At 49.1% G+C, this 18,970-nt stretch overlaps 1 protein-coding gene across 7 annotated transcripts in view; it reads right to left on the reverse strand.

The window, feature by feature from the left end:
• Positions 1 to 17,037, reverse strand: part of CPLX1 (complexin 1) — a 190,161-nt gene extending 173,124 nt beyond the window's left edge. Inside the window, exons 1-3 of one of the 7 annotated variants that reach the window (XR_010309138.1) lie at positions 16,521 to 16,876; positions 15,503 to 15,641; positions 5,374 to 5,963 (exon numbers count right to left, since the gene is read on the reverse strand). Coding sequence is in view for 6 of the 7 variants with exons in the window: in XM_064176774.1 (XP_064032844.1) it covers positions 15,503 to 15,533 (31 nt within the window). In the remaining variant the exon portion in view is untranslated. Of the gene's footprint in view, positions 1 to 5,373; positions 5,964 to 15,502; positions 15,642 to 16,194; positions 16,297 to 16,520; positions 16,877 to 16,939 lie in introns of those variants that run through there. The other 6 variants (XM_064176774.1, XM_064176777.1, XM_064176773.1 and 3 more) reach the window with 6 other exon arrangements.
• Between the last annotated feature and the right edge of the window lie 1,933 nt (positions 17,038 to 18,970).

The raw sequence follows: 18,970 nt of genomic DNA on the forward strand, positions 1-18,970 counted from the left end.
TCTCTTCCAACCTGGTTAATTCTATGATTTTCAAGGATCTTAATGGTGGACAGGCACTGGAACAAAGACCAGGCAGTCCCACACAGTTTGTGCCTGCACAGGGGGCATGCAGAAAGTCTCACACTTTCAATAGTGTGGTGGGAGAGATGAAGAATAAACAAGAAAGTGTCACTGCCAATATCATAGGATTACAGAATGATTTGGGGTGGAAGGCACTTCCAAAGGTCATCTTGTCTAACTTCCCTACAGTGAGCAAGGAGTGATCCTCCAGCTAGATCATGTTGGCCAGACCATGTCAAGTCTGACAATGTCAACCACATCCCTGGGCACCCTGCACCAATATTTTAGCACTCTCATTGGGAAGATCTTCCTCCCTATGTCCAACCCTAATCTCCCTTGCTGCAGACCCTCATCCTATCACTACAACAGCCCTTCTAAACAGCTCTTTCCCAGCCTTCCTGTAGGTCCCTGTCAGATACTGAAGCACACCTACAAGGTCTCCCCTAAGCCTTCCCTTCTCCAAGCTGAAGAGTTGACTCTTTCAGCCAGTCTTCACAGGACAGATGTTTCAGTCCTCTGATCATCTTTGTGGCCCTCCTCTGGACCCTCTCCAGCAGTTCCATCTCTCTTTTATTGGGGGTCCCACAGTACTTCAGGTGAGGTCTCACCAGAGCAGAGCAGAGTGGCAGAATCACCTCTTTCAACCTGCTGGCCACACGACTTTTGATGCAGCCCAAGATTCCTTTGGCCTTCTGGGCTGCAAATGCACATTGTTGTCTCATGTCCAGCTTCTTGTCCACAAGTACCCTAAGACTCTTTTGCAGGGCTGCTCTCAGTCTCATCAACCCCCTGAGGGAATCCTCTCTTGAGCATGTAAATCACCTTGTGATGGCAGTAATTGCATTAAGAACTGAGAAGTGTCTCAACAGAGATAAGATCATCCTGAATGACCTGACTGATGTGTCATCTCTGCTCATCTAGACATCAACTGCCCAGGGGGGTGGTGGACAGCAAAGAGAGTTGGAGGCTGCTCAGCACTGACCCCTGCAAGCACAGATGAAAGACCCCTGGGATTCACTTCTGGAAGCCATGTATGCATTGTTAATGTGGGCCAGGTGTAGCTAAGACAAAAGAATCAGGAACAGTACAAAAGCCCTGAGCTATGCCAGCTCACTGTGGGGAATGTCACCTGGGACATCTCAGGCTAGAGGCAGCAGCTTAGGAACATCACCTCCCCCTCCTTCAAGAAGGACCATGGGGTGGTAATTTTCCCTCCCACTCTCTTTCTCCATTCTCCTCTCCTTCTCCTTTTTCTTTCCTTCTCTGTTTCACTTGCTCCATTCCCTCACTCTTTGTTAAATAGCCTCATTTTGATGTGTGACCTCATTTGTGTCTCAATTTCACTCATGGGAATGTTCAAAGGAACCGTATCTCCTCCCCAGCGTCCAGATCAAGACTCCCCCATCAGTACACAAAGGCAGTGGAAAGCAGCAGCCTCCTAAAGATGCCATAGCTCCAAGGCTATGGTAGAGTGCTGTCTACCCCACCAAGGAAAGAGGAGATATGGTTCCTTCAGAGAACCTGGAAGAGCATCAGCATGCTGCAGCTGCAGGAAATGGAAGCAGAAATTCTGCAGCTTTCATGGGCTAATGCCACACAATCATAGAATCAACCAGGTTGGAAGAGACCTCCAAGATCATCCAGTCCAACCTATCCAACTCCTTCCTTCAAGGCTACAGAGAAAGAGGAGAAAGTCATGGAAGCATAGAATGGTTTAGGCTGGAAGGGACCTCAAGTATCAGCCAGTTCCACCCCCCTGCCATAGGCAGGGACACCTCCCACTAGAACAGGTTGCTCAAGGCCTCAGAATAGTCAGAAAGTCAAAATAGCCTTCTGGAGGAAAGAGCCAAATTAAGCTCATGCCCTTAATAGCAAAATGCAAGCCAAATTTAGTCCCAGCTGCAATTTCTTCACAGCAACTCCCAACTGCAGTCCATCATTTGCCAAGACTGTGTGAAAACCAAACTGTAGAAAATCAAGAGAGGTTGGGATGGTGCTCATCAGACCTCAAATGCACTGTTCAAAGCTTAAACACTGAATAGACTCATAGAATCAAGCAGGTTGAAAGAGACCTCCAAGCTCATCCAGACCAATCTAGCACCCAGTCCTGTCCAGTCAACTAGACCATGTCACTGAGTGCCTCATTCAGTCTTCAGACATCCAAAATCCAAACAGCTGGATCACTACTTTATGAACCATATTCCCTGATAAGGGCCTCGAAAAGGGTCCCCATTCATGACAACAGCAGAACCTGCATCTGCCTCTGAGTCTCTGAGGCACCAGCCTTTGTTTCCTCACTCTCCTCTCTGAGCACTACCATGTAATGTTTGAAGAGGGGGCCACGATGTCCAAACAGGAAGGTGCCTCTGACATGAGAGAAGCCAGTGGCAACAACACCCTGGAGATCTGTTCCTTCCTGGCAGCCGTTCCTGCTTACTGCTGCTTCTCTTCCAAGCATCCTCGACCATCTTGTGCTTTCAGAAACTGCTGAAGAACCAATCCCCACACAGCTGCCACAGGTTTCAGACTGCAATTTCCCATGTAAACATCTTGCTGCTAAAATGGACTTTAGTGCTGCTGGCCCTTGGGGGAGCTCCCAGAATGAAACAATCGTAGGATGCTTTAGGTTGGAAGGGACTTTTGAAGGCCACCTAGTTCAATATCTACCCCTTCTCCACTACAGCAAGCAGTGCTATCTTTCACTAGATCAGGTTCCTTAGAGCCCTGTCCAGTCTGATTTTGGATGTTTCCAGCACCTCTCTGGGCAACTTGTTCCAGTGTTCCTCCACCCTAACTGTAAAAGAAGAATAAAATCAAACAGAAAACCCAAAACACCAACCCAAAACAAACAAACATCTTCCTTGTATCTAGCACAAATTAACCCTACTTTACTTTAAAAACATATCCCTTGTCCTGTTGCAACAAGCCTTGCTAAAGATTGTTCCTGTCTTTCTTATAGGTCCCCATTAAGTAGTACTAAAGGCCACAACAAGGTCCTCTCCTCAGCACTCTCTTCTCCAGGCTGAACAACTCCAACTCTCTCAGCCTGTCCTCCCAGGAGAGGTGCTTCAGCCCTTGGATCACTTCTGTGGCCCTCCTCTGGACTTACTCCAACAGGCTCATGCTCTCCTTGCACAGAAGGCTCCAGAACTGGACACTGTATTCCAGATTACAGCAGAAACACTATCTCCCTTCAGCTGCTGCCCACGCTGCTTTTGATGCAGCCCAGGATGCAACTGGCCTTCTGAGCTGTGAGTATGCAGTTTGACTCATGTCCAGATTTTCATACACCAGTATTCCCAAGCCTTAACCACAAGGCTGCTCTCAGTCACATTATCCCCCAGGCTGTGTATTACCAAGGCTGGACCTGATCTAGGTGTAGGAGCTTGCACTTTTCCATGTTGAACTGCATGGGTTTCACATGGCCTTAGATTGTCCAGGTCCCTCTGGTACATCAGCTGCACCATTCAGCTTGGCATCATCAGCAAAGTTGCATAAGGGGCACTCAATTCTGCTAAGTCATTGAAGACATTAAACAGCACCGGTTCCAGTACAGCCCCTGAGGGAAGCCACCTGCTGCAAATTTCCTTCTGGACATTGAGCTGTTGACCACTACCCTCTGGGTGTAACCACCTGACAAAGAGAAGACTGAGAGGGGATTAAATACGTGTTTATAAGTACCCGAGGGCTAGGGATCAGGAATGGGGACACAGGCTCTGCTCACTGCTCCCTGGGATGGGACAAGGAGCAATGGATGGAAGCTGCAGCACAGGAGGTTCCACCTCAACACAAGGGGGAACTTCTTTACTGTAAGGGACCCTTCTTCTTTATTGTAAGGGTCACAGAGCACTGGAACAGGCTGCCCAGAAAGGCTGTGGAGTCTCCTTCTCTGGAGACTTTCAAGGCCTGTCGGGATGTGTTCCTGTGTGACCTGAGCTAGATTGTATGGTCCTGCTCTGGCAGGAGGATTGGACTCAATGATCTCTCTGGGTCCCTCCAACCCTTTACATCCTGTGAACAAATTCATTCCTACTGAGCAGCCCATCCATCAAATCCATATCTCTCCAATTTAGAGAGAAGGATGTTCTGAGGCTTTATGGAAGTTCCAATAGATGACATCTATAGCTCTTCCCTCACCCACTGAGGTAGTTAGCTCCATCACAGAAAGTCACTAAGTTGCCCTTGGTAAAGGCATGCAGACTGTCTTGGCGTTACCTGAAAGACACTCTCTGTCCTCTGTAAGGACAGGGTGCCTCTCTTCCCTGGAGAACAAAGCATCTTTGCAGACATCAGTTAGGCCTTTTGGAGTCCTGCAAGTTACCTCAGCACTAACAAAACACAGTCCACACACCCTCAGCTCAGCAAGATCACCAAACCCACGTAGCCCTCATGGATGTATTTCATGGCTCTATCTTCATTTCTAAGCCTGTGCACATCAGCACTCGCATACACCAGATATCCTTTTGCCAGCACATGAGCAAGTGAATAGGTATCCACAACAGCTGAACTACAGTCAGAACAACTTTCCCTCCAAGGACAAACACAAAGGCAAACCAACAGCTTCTATTTTCAGAGTCCCATTTCACTAGGAAGGTCTCAATAACTGTAATGCATCATGTACTAGAGTCCTGCCCGGCTCCAAATATGCTGCTGCAGATATTGTTTCCTATGCAACACAAGCCAAAATTTCAGAACTGCCAAACCACTTCTGCAAAGTATGCAGCTGGCAAGGAACCAACACTTTCCTCTGCCTCTATGAGAACCAAATTTAATTATGAAAGATTACAGGGGAAAAAAAGGCTATAAAGACCTGAGTGTACAGCAACAGAGGTTAAAATGAAAAACATCCAGAACTTCCTTCAAAATGGACAGAGAATCATAGAATCAGACAGATTGGAAGAGACCTCCAAGATCATCCAGTCCAACCTAGCACCCAGCCCTACCCAGTCAACTACACCATGGCACTAAGTGCCTCAGCCAGGCTTTGCTCCAACACCTCCAGAGATGGTGACTCCATCACCTCCCTGGGCAGCCCATTCCAATGCCAATCACTCTCTCTGCCAACAACTTCCTCCTAACATCCAGCCTAGACCTGCCCTGCCACAACTTGAGATTGTGTCCCCTTGTTCTGTTGCTGGTTGCCTGGCAGAAGAGACCAACCCCCATCTGGCTACAGCCTCCCTTCAGTTAGCTGTAGACAGCAATGAGGTCACCCCTGAGCCTCCAGCTGGATGTGGCACCATTCACCACCACTCTCTGGGCCCAGCCCTGCAGCCAGTTCTTGACCCACATCAGAGTGAATCTGATATGAGAGAATCCAAGGGAGGCATCTTCTGTCCTACCATGCAGGATAGACAAACTCTGTAATGCACGTGAAAGCTCCTTATTTCTCCCTCTCTCCCCTCTGAGACAGAACATTTCCTGCTTATCTACGTCAATTCACAACAAGTAGGCTCTTGGCAAGGAGATAACTCAGCAGGAGAAACCTTTGTTAGGCTCTTTGTGGCATCTCTCTACAATCGGCAGGCTGAAGGTTGCTAATATCCTTCAACAATACTAGATAATCAGGCTCTGATCTCAGTGCTGCTTACAAATGAGGCCAACATAAATCAGATTCCAGCAGACACAGGTGAAATCGTTTGTGTGATTCCAACAACAACAGTCCCATCAGAGGCAAGCAAACAAGAAATGGGAGGTTTCTCAGGAAATGCACAAGAAGAAAGGATCCAACCAGTCCTCCTCCTGGGTCAGATCTTTCAGTCATCTGGATCCTCACTGTAGTTGCTTCACTGGCACTACCTCCCCAGTCAGTAGGCTCCTCCCCTGGAAGATTTGCTGCTCCTTGGTTTTAATGGGAATTCCCAAAGAGCAAACTCAGCCCTTAGAGGTTGCCATTGGAGAACCTGTCATAAAATGAATGAATGTGGAAGACCCAAGGCAGGTATAGAATAACCAGCTTTGGACAGCTACAGCACCTATGATTCTTTGGGGTTTGTTTTTTTCAGGAAACACTGAGATACATACATGGTATTTTCTTTCCTATCCTTGTCTCAGGACAGATTCAGACTGCATGCAAATTAATCCAATTTATTGAAGAAAATGCCTTTGCCGTTCCTTGTGAAAAAATGCATCTAACAGACATCAACACTACCTCTTCATCTTCAAACTGTCAAAATGGATGTTGTCAAAGCATCAGACAAAAGGAAAAGGATCCAGAAGATCAACAACACAACCACACTAAGGACTGAGGTTGCAGAAATCATCTTATACTCTCACTAGCCGATGGATGTATGGAATGGAATAGGGGAGGGGTAGAGGAAAAGAGAAGGAGAGAGTTGTGACCTACAATGATCATCCAGTCCAGCTGCCCAGCCACTTAGGCAGACCAGAATTTAAAGCACATTATCAAGGACATTGTCCACATGCCTGTTTAACACTTGACAGGCTTGGGCCATCACCCACTTCTCTAAGAAGTCTGTTCCAATGTTTGACCACTCTCCCAATACAGAAATTCTTCGTGCTGTCAGGTCTGAACCTCCTCCAATACAGCTTTGAATCATCCCCATGCATCCTGGCACTGGATCCCAAAGAGATCAGCACTTCCCCTCCCGCTTCCACCCTCCAGAATTTTGTCTAAGGATCCCATCTAACTTTCTCATAGACCCTCTCCTCATTTTCCATATAAAAATGCCTGGTAACCCTGGCCTTCCAGTCTCCCAGTAATGGGATGACAGTCAGCAGAGCTTCATGATCTACTTCAGTACAGCTTCCCTGTTTGCCCAAACCAGCAATGGCAGAGAAAAGGAGGCAGTGTAGTACGACACGAGAGTCAGGTGTTAATACATCCTCTGCTTTCACACACACCTGTGAGTAAATAACCATCAGCCAGAGAAAAACACCGTGGCTAAACTCCTCCAGGAACCATTTCAGCTCCTCTGCTTCCAGTTTTACCCTGGGAAGCTGTACGCCTTGGTCATGATGACAGCACTTCACAGCTCCGACCTAGCTGGGCAAAGAGCACTCCTAATGCGCAATGCGGTCATGAAATCACTACAGCTGTCTTCATCTAGTGGACTGTCACAGGAACAGCAAAGCGACCCCGTGCTGTAGTTTAAACCCAGGCAGCAGCTGCGCCCCACACAGCCACCCACACGCTTTCCTCCCTTCTCCACCCCTGGTGGGATGAGAAGGAAAAAAATCGGGAGAAGAGAAAAATGCCTGGGGTTGAGCCAAGGACAGTTTAATAGAACAAGAGAGAGAGTGAAGAAAACATCAGAGGTAGCAGTAAGACGAATGAAGTCACACGTAAATCCGGCAGTACAAAACACAGTGACCCCACTTGAATTATCAGCCACACAAACCCCAGCCTGCCCTGGCCAGCCCATTCCCCCCCTCCCCTTATATAGCAGGCATGAAGTCAGTATATAGCAGTGAATATCCCATTGGCTGCTTCAGCTGCCTGTGCTGGCTGCAGGCCCTCCCAGCTTCTCCTGAAGAACATTAACCCTGTCCCAGCTGAACCTGGAGCCACCAAACCACGCTGGCTGTGCACCTATGGCAGTGTCTGCTGGTGTGGTCAAGTCCCAGGTACAAAATATCCCTTTGCTGTCTCTCGTACTCCCATGGAAGAAGCAGCAGCGATTTTAAGCCTCTAGGTTTCCCCTCTTGCTGCTTTATTCTTCTCCCACACAGTTAAACAGCATCATGACTGCATTTCACCTCTGTGGCTTCCGCCAGACAACAAACTGAGTGACTTTCACAAAGGATGCTGAAAGGTCTGAGGAGCATACACACACACACACCACCAAACAGCAACAACCCTATAGAAGCAAACTGGCCAGATAAGCTAAGCTTTTGTACTGCTTTTCCCGGACCACAGTCCCCACCACTAATGACAGGGTCAAAGACTTCACCTTGAAGAAATCAGGGATTTGCAAAGACCCATTTCAGGCAAAGACTCTGCTGCCAACGCTGCCAGCAAAGCCTTTCACCACAGCAGGTTTCTGCAGGCAATTAACAAGTCAGGCACTTAACAAGTCAGGCAGAGAACACATTCTACTCCAGCAACACAGTAACCTGCCAAACTTATTTCACAAACTCTAGATGCCCTAGTCACACAGACTTCCAGACAAACAAAAAGCATAAATGCCTTTCCTCGCTTACTAACTTAGCTCTCTTGCCTTTCAAATCACCTTCAGCCTTTCATCCTCTCTGACTGGCAAGACTCCAAAGCAAAATAAATGTGATTAACCTACACCAACCCCATATAATACAATGTCTGAGAAAGAGTGGCTGGAAAGCTGCCTGGGCAGCCACCATGGCCTGAGGGTGCCCATCAAAAACAATGAACCAGCAGTGTGCCCAAGTGGCCAAGAAGGACAACAGAGTCATGTCTTGCATCAGAAATAGCATGGCCTGCAGAAATAAGGAAATGATTGTCCCCCTGCACTCAGCACTGGTGAAGTTGCATCTCAGATAGCATGTTCACTTTCAGGCCCTTCCCTACAAGAGGGACACTGATATGCTGAAATGCATCCAAAGAAGAGCAATAAAGATGTTGAAGGATCTAGAGCAGAAGACTCGGGAAGAGCAACTGAGGGAAATAAAGTTCCTTAGTCTTGAGAAAGGGAAGGCTAAAGGAGACCTTCTCATGCTCTACAATTACCTGAAAGGACGTTGTAGCTAGGTGAGAGTCAGTGTCTTTCCAAGTAGCAAGTGACAGGACAAGAGAAAATGGCCTCAAGTTGCACCAGATAAGTTTAAATGTATGAATATTGGAAAACTTCTTCACCAGAAGTGTTGTAAAACACTGAAACAGCCTGCACAGGGAAGTTTTGGGGTCACCATCCCTGAAGGCATTTAAAAGATACTTTTGTGTGACACTTAAGCACATGGGTTAGTGCTGACCTTGGCAGTGCTAGATTAATGATTCAAGTCAGTTACCTTAAAGGTCTTTTCTAGACTAAATGATTCTGTGAGAAAGAAAAACAAAACCAAACAAACACCCAACACCAACAAAACCTCCATGACCAACAACAACAAAACCAAACCTGTGGATAGGCTGCGTAGGGATAGGAGAAGGGCTAAAAAGATTATCAAAGGACTGGGAAGCCTGTCATATGAGGACAGGCTGACAGCACTGGGATTTGTTCAGTCTTAAGAAGGCTTAGGGGAGAACTTATCACAATGTTCTGTAAAGAAGATGGAGACTCCCTTTAAACAGGCTCCACTACAAGAAAGACATTGAGCTGCTGGAGCTCATCCAAAGAAAACAACAAAGCTGATGAAGGATCTAGAGCACAAGATTTATGAAGAGCAGCTGAGGGAATAGAGCTTGTTTAGCCTGGAGAAGAGGAGGCTGAGGGGAGACCTTACTTTTCTCTACAACTACCTGATAAAAGGTTGTAGCAAGGTAGGGCTTGGTTTCTTCTCTCAGGTTACAAACAGCAGGATGAGAATAAATGGCATCAATTTGCATCAGGAGAGGTTTAGATTGGACAGTAGGAAAAATTTCTTTACTGAAAGGGTGCTTCAGTGTTGGAGCAGGCTTCCCAGGGAAGTGGTGCAATCACCATCCCAGGAAGGGCTCAAAACTGTGCAGATGTAGTGCGAGGATAGCAGTTGGGCTTGATGATCCTGGAGGCAGGATATGCCAGCTGCAAAAGGTAGAAGGGATCCTAGCACAGGAGCCAGCAGGGCTCACTGAAACAGCTTTAAACTGGATTAGGAGGGGGAAAGGCACAAGATCAGGCTTGCTAGAAATAAACCTGAGGACAGCACACCAAAGTCTGAAGGATGGTGTGCTAGTGAGCTTTTCTGCTGCTTCCCTCGAGGTAGGGAGTGGAGACCCACACAGCAACAGAACAGTTATTTACGGGTTAGTAACCACAAGAAAACCCAAGAACAGACAGGTAGGGGGTTAGGACTCCTCCCTGCAGGAGGTGGTGGGACTGTCAGACCACACACACAGCAGGGACAACAAACAGGAGGAGCTGAATGTCATCGTGCATCAGGAAAACTATGGTTTAGTGGAAATCACAGAAATGTGGTGGGATGTCTTACATGACTGAAGTGCCATAATCAATAGTTACAAACACTTCAGGAGAGATAGGCAAGGAAAGAGAGGCAAAGGGTTAGCACTGTATGTCAGAGTCATAGATTGTCCTGAGCTTAATTATGGTGATGATATGATTGAGATTTTATGGATAAAAATCAGAGGGAAGGTGAACAAGACAGATAGTATAGTGGGAGTTCATTACAGGCTGCCTAGACAGGATGAGACAGATAAAATAGAATCATAGAATCAACCAGGTTGGAAGAGACCTCCAAGATCATCCAGTCCAACCTAGCACCCAGCTCTAGCCAGTCAACCAGACCATGGCACTAAGTGCCTCAGCCAAGCTTTGCTTGAACACCTGCAGGGATGGCAACTCCACCACCTTCCTGGGCAGCTCATTCCAGTGCCAATCACTCTCTGGCAACAACTTCCTCCTAACATCCAGCTTAGACCTCCCCTGGCACAACTTGAGACTGTGTCCCCTTGTTCTATTGGTGGTTGCCTGGGAGAAGAGACCACCTGGCTACAATGTCCCTTCAGGTAGCTGTAGACAGCAATGAGCTCTGCCCTGAGCCTCCTCTTCTCCAGGCTGCACACCTGTAGGCACCTGGAAGAAGTCTCACAATCACTTGCCTTGTTCTTGTGGGGGACCCCAACTTCTGCTGGAAATACAACACAGCAGAGAGGCAGCAGTCTTAGAAGTTAGTGTGTGAAGGGTAACTTACAGACACAGCTGTTTGCGAACAGAGAAGGGCTTCTGGGTGATGTCATGGTTGGGGACCATCCTGGGCACAGCAATCATGAAATTATGAACAGAGTTCTCAGTTTCTGAGGAACTAAAGAAGGGAGTCAGCAGAACTGCCACCCTGGACTCCGATGGCCTGTTCTGGAGATGGGCTGACAGAGTCCTTCGGGGGCCAAGTAGTCCAAGAAGGCTGAACATTCCAAATGAAGGAAATCTTAAAGGTGCAGGAGCAAGCCATCCCCATGAGCTACATGCTGGCAGGGATGAAGAAGGCCCTCTTGGCTGAACAGATACATTTTGTTGCGCCTCAGGGGTAAAAACAAAGAGTTTGAGGTCATTGAAAGAAGGAGCAGGCCACTCAGGAGGCCTAGAAAGTTGTGAGGCTATGCAAGGAGAAAATTAGAAGGCGCAAAGCCCAGCTGGAAGTTAGTTTGGCTTTGGCTGCTAAAGCAAACAAGAAATGCTTCTACAAACGTGTTAGCAACAAAAGGAGGCCTAAGGAGACTCTGTCCATTATTGGATGTATGGGTGTGCTAGTTTGAAGCTAGCTAGAATGTTCTGGTGAGAAGAACTAGATTACAGGCTGTGAAAGGAAAACAAGGTTGATGTCTACTTCACTCACAGGCTTGCTGAGATGTATAAGAACAAGAATCAAAGCATAGATAAGGGAGTCACACTTCTTCTTTGGGCACTGCCTGAGCTGCACTTCTCTCTAGCCTCTCTGCCATCTCTCTGACTGATCCACTTTGCTTCCTAACCCCCTGGCTGAACCTCCATTCTTCCTCGGGACTGGGGTAAGGTTGACAGGGGTGGGAGAAGGTGGAAGGGTAGTTGGAAGCCCCTCCTGGGGACTCAGGTTTCTGGGAGGGGAGTTGTGTTTCTGTATTACCTTCTACCTTGTCTATTTCTGTCTATAGCTGTATATACTGTAAATATCTGCTTGTATATTGTGCTAGCTGTAAATATAAGCTTCACCCAAATTTCCAGAGCCAGCTCAATCTATTCTGGGTGATTTCCAAAGTAGGGGGGGGGGGGGGGAGGGCAGGTAACACCCAAGCCATCACAAGGGGGGAACACAGTGGTCAGGGATGAGGAGAAGGCTGAGGTACTGAACACTTTGACTCAGTTGTTCACTGATTACCCAGCGCTGTGACCTGGAAGATAGGGAAGAGGAGCAGAATGATGAGCCCATGATAAAGAGCAGATGGTTAACAACCTGATGCACTACTCAGGCATAGAGAAATCTATGAGGCCAGGTGTCACATACCTGAGGGTACTGAAGAGAACTGACAGAAGTGCTCATCAAGCCACTTTCCATCATTTGCCAGCAGTCCCGGCTAACTGAGGAGGTCCCATCTACTGGAGACTGGCAAATATGATGCCTGTCTACAAGGGCCAGAAGGGGGACTCAGGGAACAACAGACTTGTCAGCCTGTCAGTCATACCTCAGTGCCAGGGAAGGTCACAGAGCAGATCAACTTGAATACCATCAGGCAACATATGCAGGGCAACCAGGAAATCAGGCACCATCAGCATGGGTTCACGAAGGGCAGGTCCTGATGGGTGAATCTGACCTCCTATGACAGGGTGACCCACCCAGTGACTGAGGGAAAGGCTGTGGATGTTGTTTACATGGAATTGAGTACAGCATTTGACTCTGTCTCCTGCAGCATCCTCCTGGAGAAACTGGCTGCTCACAGCTTGGATGGGTGAACATATCACTGGGAAAAAGAGTGACTGGGTGGCCAGACCCAAAGAATAGTGGTGAATGGAGTTAAATCCAGCTGGTGGCTGGTCACAAGTGGTGTTCCCCAGGGCTCATCACTGGGGTCAGATTTCTTTAATAACTTTATCAATGATTTGGATAAGCAGGGTTGAATACACTCTTGTAAGTTTGCTGGTGACACTAAGCTTTTGAGGACTATTGATCTGCATGAGGATTGGAAATCTCTAGAGAGGGACCTGAACAAGCTGGATTGATGGGCTGAGGCCGGTGGTGAGAGATTCAAAAGTGCCACACTCCGAGTTGCAGACTTGAAGAACAGCAGCTGGTAAGCAGCTCAGGAGATAAAGATCTGGGGGTGATGATCAACAGTTGGCTGAATGTGAGCCAGCAGTGTGCCCAGGTGGTCAAGAAGCCCAAGAGCATCCTGGCCTGGACGAGGAATGGTGTGACAAGGAAGACTAGGGAAGCAATTGTTTCCCTGTATTCAGCACTGGTGAAGCCACACCATGAGTTCAGTTTTGGGACCCTCACTACAACAAAGACACCTTGATGCTGGAGTGGGTCCAGAGAAAGGTAACAAAGCTGATGAAGGGCCTGGAGAACAGGTATTATCAGGAGCAGCTTAGGAAAGTGAGGTCTTTTCCAAGCAAAATGATTCTGTGCACCCCTGCCAAAAACAGCCTGTCACCTACCTGAGGTCTGGTGCTTTGCTCTCCCTCTGGATGTCAGAAATAGGCAGGTGAAAAACATTCTGGTCCCATAATTAACAAAGCAAACTGTAGCCTTTAGTCCATGGCTTGCTGTGCCAACATGGGCAGACTACACACTTCCATCAGCTTCAGCTGTAAGACCAGGCTGGATAAGGCGTTCAGCAACCTGGTCTAATGGGAGGTGTCACTGCACATGGCAAGAGGGTTGTAATTGGATGATCTTTAAGGTCTCTTCCAACTCAGGACGCTCTATGGCTTTGTGATTCTATGATTCCAGTGGGAAACAAGTATCCAAAAATCACCTTTAGTGCCCATGATATAATTGTTTGGGTGGACCTTGTTCCCCCTCCCCACCCCATAAAGTATTTCTAATTTATAAACAGGTTCTCTGCATAATGGATTAACATTTCCTGGATTTTACTACTCCACATAGGCTTCTCCTTTATTTAATAAGTGGGCAAGTTCCAGACACGTCCTGCAAACACATTAAGCCGTCTGGCATAAGATCTAGCACCCTGGACAGCATCCTGACGCACATCAGAAACTCACCCTTCACCAAAAGATGCTTTTTGAATTTGCTCTCTCACCAGCTCCTCTTACAATGCAAATCTTGACCCTTGCATGCAACGTGATGTTAGAAGGAATGCTTGCCCACAGTAAATGCTGATAAGGATGGGCAGACACCGCTCCCAACTCAAGTTAGTCACTAATCAGGAATGGATCTCAGTTGTTACTCCTTTGCTGCAACCCTCCTCTCCCTGCCTCTAACTGCAGTCTCTCAGCAGTTATTTCCCTTTATCAGATTCATGGATCTCCAGCTGCAGTGGCTGTCAGGTATGCATGTTCACTTCTGTGCAAGCAATCTCATTCACAATGTAGCAAACGATGCAAAATCTGCTCTTCTACAAATTATTTCTCCTTCAAAAGAGGTGCTGAAGAACAATGAAATGTAACACTGCTACCATACCAACTGTTACCCTCTTTCATAGGTACCTTCAGATCTTGCTATCTTCTGCAATCAGATTAGACCCTTTCTTCTTCTTCAATTTAATATTCCCATTCAAAATGCCCCAGTTAAAACTTGGGTTTCTTGCTCTGTTCTTAACTGTGAGAATTCTACTCCCATGGTGAGGGGGGGAAAAAAAAGTTCCTTTGCCTTCAAAGACAGAAATATTTTTCTTCTGTGGCATGGGATAGATTTATGCAGTAAATGCTGAAGCTGCATATGACATCAGTAGCACCCTGCATGAAGCATCCCCACGGTGCTATGACTCTACAGTTTCTCCAAAGGAAAATGAACTGGAAATGCATGCATAATACACCATACAGAAAAGAATGCTCAGTACCACCTCACTGACTTTCCCTAAAGCCAACTACTCCAGTTCCTAAGAGCAGCCAGCATTCAGTATCATCACAGCCCTTTCTTTAACAAGGCATTCAGACCAAGCAGCCCAGCAAGGCAGCATAACTGAAACAGAACAAAGAAATCTCATTCACAAATACTTCTGCATTGTTTTCACTTTCTCTCTACCACAACACTGCCTTTCACATTTCCAACTATTAGGCTGGAACAATCCATCACACATGGAAGCAATTATATTGAAACTATATCAAAGGTTGGCCTGAAATCCATGTAGGGTCTAGGAGGTGTACTTCATTACTGTTTCCCTGCTTATTGTGGTGATATTCTTCCTAAAATGAACTCTATAAATAGCAGGTGCAGAAGTTTCTGCACCAGCTCTTTTTTTTGGCCATTATGTTGACGAAAAGGAGCCTCATAGATGCAGACAAAATGCTACTCTTTCTTTGGTTTCACTCTGGCTAAACCTGACTGCAGTCTTTGTAACACCTGCCTCAGTGACACGGCACAAAGCAAAGAGCAGTGCACTGTACAGCGGGATGTGCAGTCATTGGTGGGGTGACTGACTAGGTATGACCCAGGGTCTACACCCCTTATGGGAGAGTTCTCTTCCCTGACATGAGGCTTTGGTCTGTGCTTGTTGCTGCCCTCTCCAGCTCAGACTGCGAACACTTGGCTCCGAGATCATTAACCATAGTGACAATATCCTCTTCTGGGTCCCCACACAGCTCTTCCAGACACAGACCCTGCCAAAGGCTCATAGCAATTCATCCTGTCTCTTGCCAGGTGCAAAGGGGGAGGAATGCGTGGGATGTGCAAGGTCCCTTCTGACAACTGTACTTACCTCCTAGAGCTTGTTTCATAACAAAATCCATGGTGATGACTTAGGGGTGCTGCCCACCTTCACACCTCACATGCACAGAGACCAGGAATCCTTGGAGGGCAGCCTGCAAAGAGGCACAATCGAAAGAGGAATGGTGTATCTAGAAAGAGAAAAAGACAGATCTTTCTCAGCTCTCTCCACCCATTTCCCCCCTCCTTGCAAAGAAGTGCAAGTGAGTTTTGCAGGCTCTCATCCCCGCAGATGCTGGCTTTGCAGGACAAGGCAGTTGGCAAGCAGAGATGTCTGATGGCAGGCTGGGAATGGGCAGGAGGTGGTAAAGAGTCACTGTGGTTCTCCAAGGCAGGGCAGGTGGCCAAGACCGAGCCTGCAGAAGCAATGCAGTGCTCCTCCCGGCTTGTCTTCTGCAGGCAGGCAGGAAGGAGTTAAGCCTTTGAACTTTCGCGTTTCTCCGCCTGCCTTCCACCTCTCAGGTTTTCAGAGGGCGAGCTCCGGAGCTGCTGCTCCGCCAGGGAAGGTCGAAGGGATATTTGAAAGTGAAGCGCTCTGCAAGTGCCTAGGAGGGCAAGTAGAGGATGCTGGGCGACGGGTGCAGATGCAGCCCGGGCGGCGGGATAGAGAGCACGGATAAGGTGCCGACACCCTCAGAAACCTCAACCAGAATACCCCCAGCGCAATGCCAGCGAGAGTTGCACCTCTTCAGGAGAAGCCAGGACGGCTCAAGGTCGGGGGACGGCCGGGCCCCAGGTGCAGCACCGCAGACACACCGCGCAGACTTCTGCTTCCCTCTGCCGGCCCCGGCCGCGGGGAGCAGCGGGCTCCGCTCCGGGGCGCACTGCCATCCCCGGCCCGCAGTGGGCTCCGGTACGGGTCACAGACCCGTAGAACTGCGCGGCATGCCAGCACCTGGGAGGATGAGGGATTTCCCCACCCTGCGTGCCCGTATCCCGCCTCTCCTCACTGTCTTTCCGCACGCCGGCCGTCCCGGCACGGCACTGCCCGCCCGCCCCGGCGCCGATACCTCGCCCGGCGGCGGGTGCTGTGCCGTACCGCGCTGAGCTCTGCTAGCGGCAGGTGCCTGCGGCGGCTTCTCTCGTCTCCTAGAGGCTGCTGCCGGCGCCCGTGCGTCCGAGGGCTCCCGGGGCAGGCGCAAGGTAGGAGGGAACGAGTACAATCCTCCCTACTTTTCCCCCGCGCCCCTCTTTTTATCACAGGATTTCCGGACCATCCCACCGACACGGTTCCCTCCTTCCTCCTCCCCTCGTTGCGGGAGCTCGGCTCTCTCCCGCCCCCTCCTCCCGGCTCCCCCGCCCCTTCCTTGCGCCGCCTGCGCCCCTCGGTGCTCGCCGCGGAGGCCGCCCCATCTCTCTCTAACTCGGCGGAGGGGCTTCGAGCCCCGTTCCCGGTCGTCTGCAGCAGCCAGGCGTCCTCGCTCTTTACCGTGGGGGAAGCAGGGAAAGCTGTCAGCCCCCTGGTTTATTTTGGGATTGCTTCCTTGCGTCTCCTCTGGAGTCAGTGTGTGTGTGTGTGCCGGGGGAAATCTGCCAAAAGCGGGAGGGCGGGACGGTGACCCGCGTCCTCTCTTCTGCGCCCTTCTCGCAGATATTGTCTCACCCCCTAGGTGTTAAAAGGACTTAGAGAGGTAAGGAAGAAGATGGAGAGGAAACAAAGCCTTCTCCTCGTTCCTATTCGCCTCGGATGTTACTGTGGCCGGAGAAGAGTCGCTGGCTGTGCGGCTCAGTTCTCTCGCGGTCCAGAAGTGTTTGCAGCATCCAGGGGGAGGCTGGAGGTGGGGACAAGTCCCCTCCCTGCGGTTGCCTGTTGAAGGGTAAGAGTACAGCCTGGATTCCTAACAGCATCTGCAGGTGAGAAGGAAGGAGATGCGTGCGGTGCGAGCGCTACGTGGCAAAGCAGAGCAATAGTCCCTTGCGCACCGGTACCCACCTATAAGGATGCCGACAGCCGGCTTGGAGTTGGTTGGGAGGGGATGAGCTCTGATGCTGATCTGCCTTTCTGTCGCCAGCTGGGGAAAAGGCACATCAGCCCTCAGTGCAACCGATACGGGAGTAGAGGGGCAGCAGAAATGTGCTCGAAGAAGTGGGATCCCGGAGGTAAGGGTAGCGGCGTTCAGGCATCCTGGGGAGGCGCTGGCATGGCCCTTTGGGAGACGTCCGAAGGCCAAGGATCGCACCGCCGCCTCACCTGCCACTGCGGGGAAAGGCATGCAGGGCTAGCAGGCGCAGTAAGGCAAACCTATTCCTCTCGGGGCAGCCGTGCGGACTGCAGCCACCTACCTACTACTGCTAACAAACTTCCGTAAGCAAAACTCAGTACCCAGAGGGATGAGGAAGTGTTCTAAGTCTCAGTTCAGCCCTAGCGTTTCCAAACCCAAGGACATATTGAAGCTCTGTTTCCTGCACGTACTGTAGCAGTAGCTCAGCCTGGGTGGCTGCGCTCAGGAAGTTAATGTGGGACTCTGCCGGGCAGCTGCACCCAGGTTTCTGTGCACTTAATACGTTATTTACAAGTCTGTGTTCCCTCCCCAAGTACCCATATAATTTCGAGCAGGGTTTATAATCTGGGTCTGTGAGACGACACTTCACGTACTTCCTTTGCAATGTGCTTACTCCTGGAGAGAAGGACAATGTGCCCCTCCCACGCTGCTGAACCTCCAGGTGCACACCTTGCTTTTACATCCTGTAGTTTGGGAGGGAACAACGCGAGGATCACAGAAACCTGTGGTAATAGTTAAAATATCAGAGGCTTCTCCTCTCTGCTTTGGCAACCCTGGAACATTAAGGAACTCCTGTAGCAGCAACGGGTTAGCACAGCCAAGTGGAGTTTCTGAGAAATGTCATCCTTTCTGTCCATAGACTTCTCACAAGCTTTGCAGTGCTAAAAGTCCTCCCTTGTGCAGAGGGCAAAGTGGTGTCATCACAAGCCAGGTGAAACAATAGGCACATCAAGGATGAGAGCATGAAAGATCCTTCAGCAATTCATTGACCTATTTAGAGCTGTTGGTCAGTTCCCTAGAACCAACTGACTGACTAAAGGTACCCATGCTCCTGCCCTTAGACTACTCATCCCAAGAAGGGATGTGCCCATCCAATAGAAGGGTTGAAAGGAGGATCTAGAAAACTACAGACCTGTCAGCCTGACCTCAGTGCCAGGCAAGGTCATGGAACAGGTCATCTTGAGTGCCATCACAAAGCACCTACAGGATGGCCAAGGGATCAGGCCCAGCCAGCCCAGTTTTAGGAAGGGCAGGTCCTGTCTCACCAACTGCTCCAGTTGCATTTTTGAAGCTGGCATGACTGCAGCATGGTGTGAATAACAGCAGCAGGTTCAACCCAACCCATGGCAGTCACAACATTAGACAGTGTCCTGGAGTCCTGGATACCCTAAAATTCCTCTCACTCTGTGGTTTGAATAGGAGAGGAAAGGTGTGAAAAATCTTTTCCCCCGTCCCTG

The sequence above is a fragment of the Pogoniulus pusillus genome, chromosome Z (assembly GCF_015220805.1).
Source record: "Pogoniulus pusillus isolate bPogPus1 chromosome Z, bPogPus1.pri, whole genome shotgun sequence".
NCBI lineage: Eukaryota > Metazoa > Chordata > Aves > Piciformes > Lybiidae > Pogoniulus > Pogoniulus pusillus.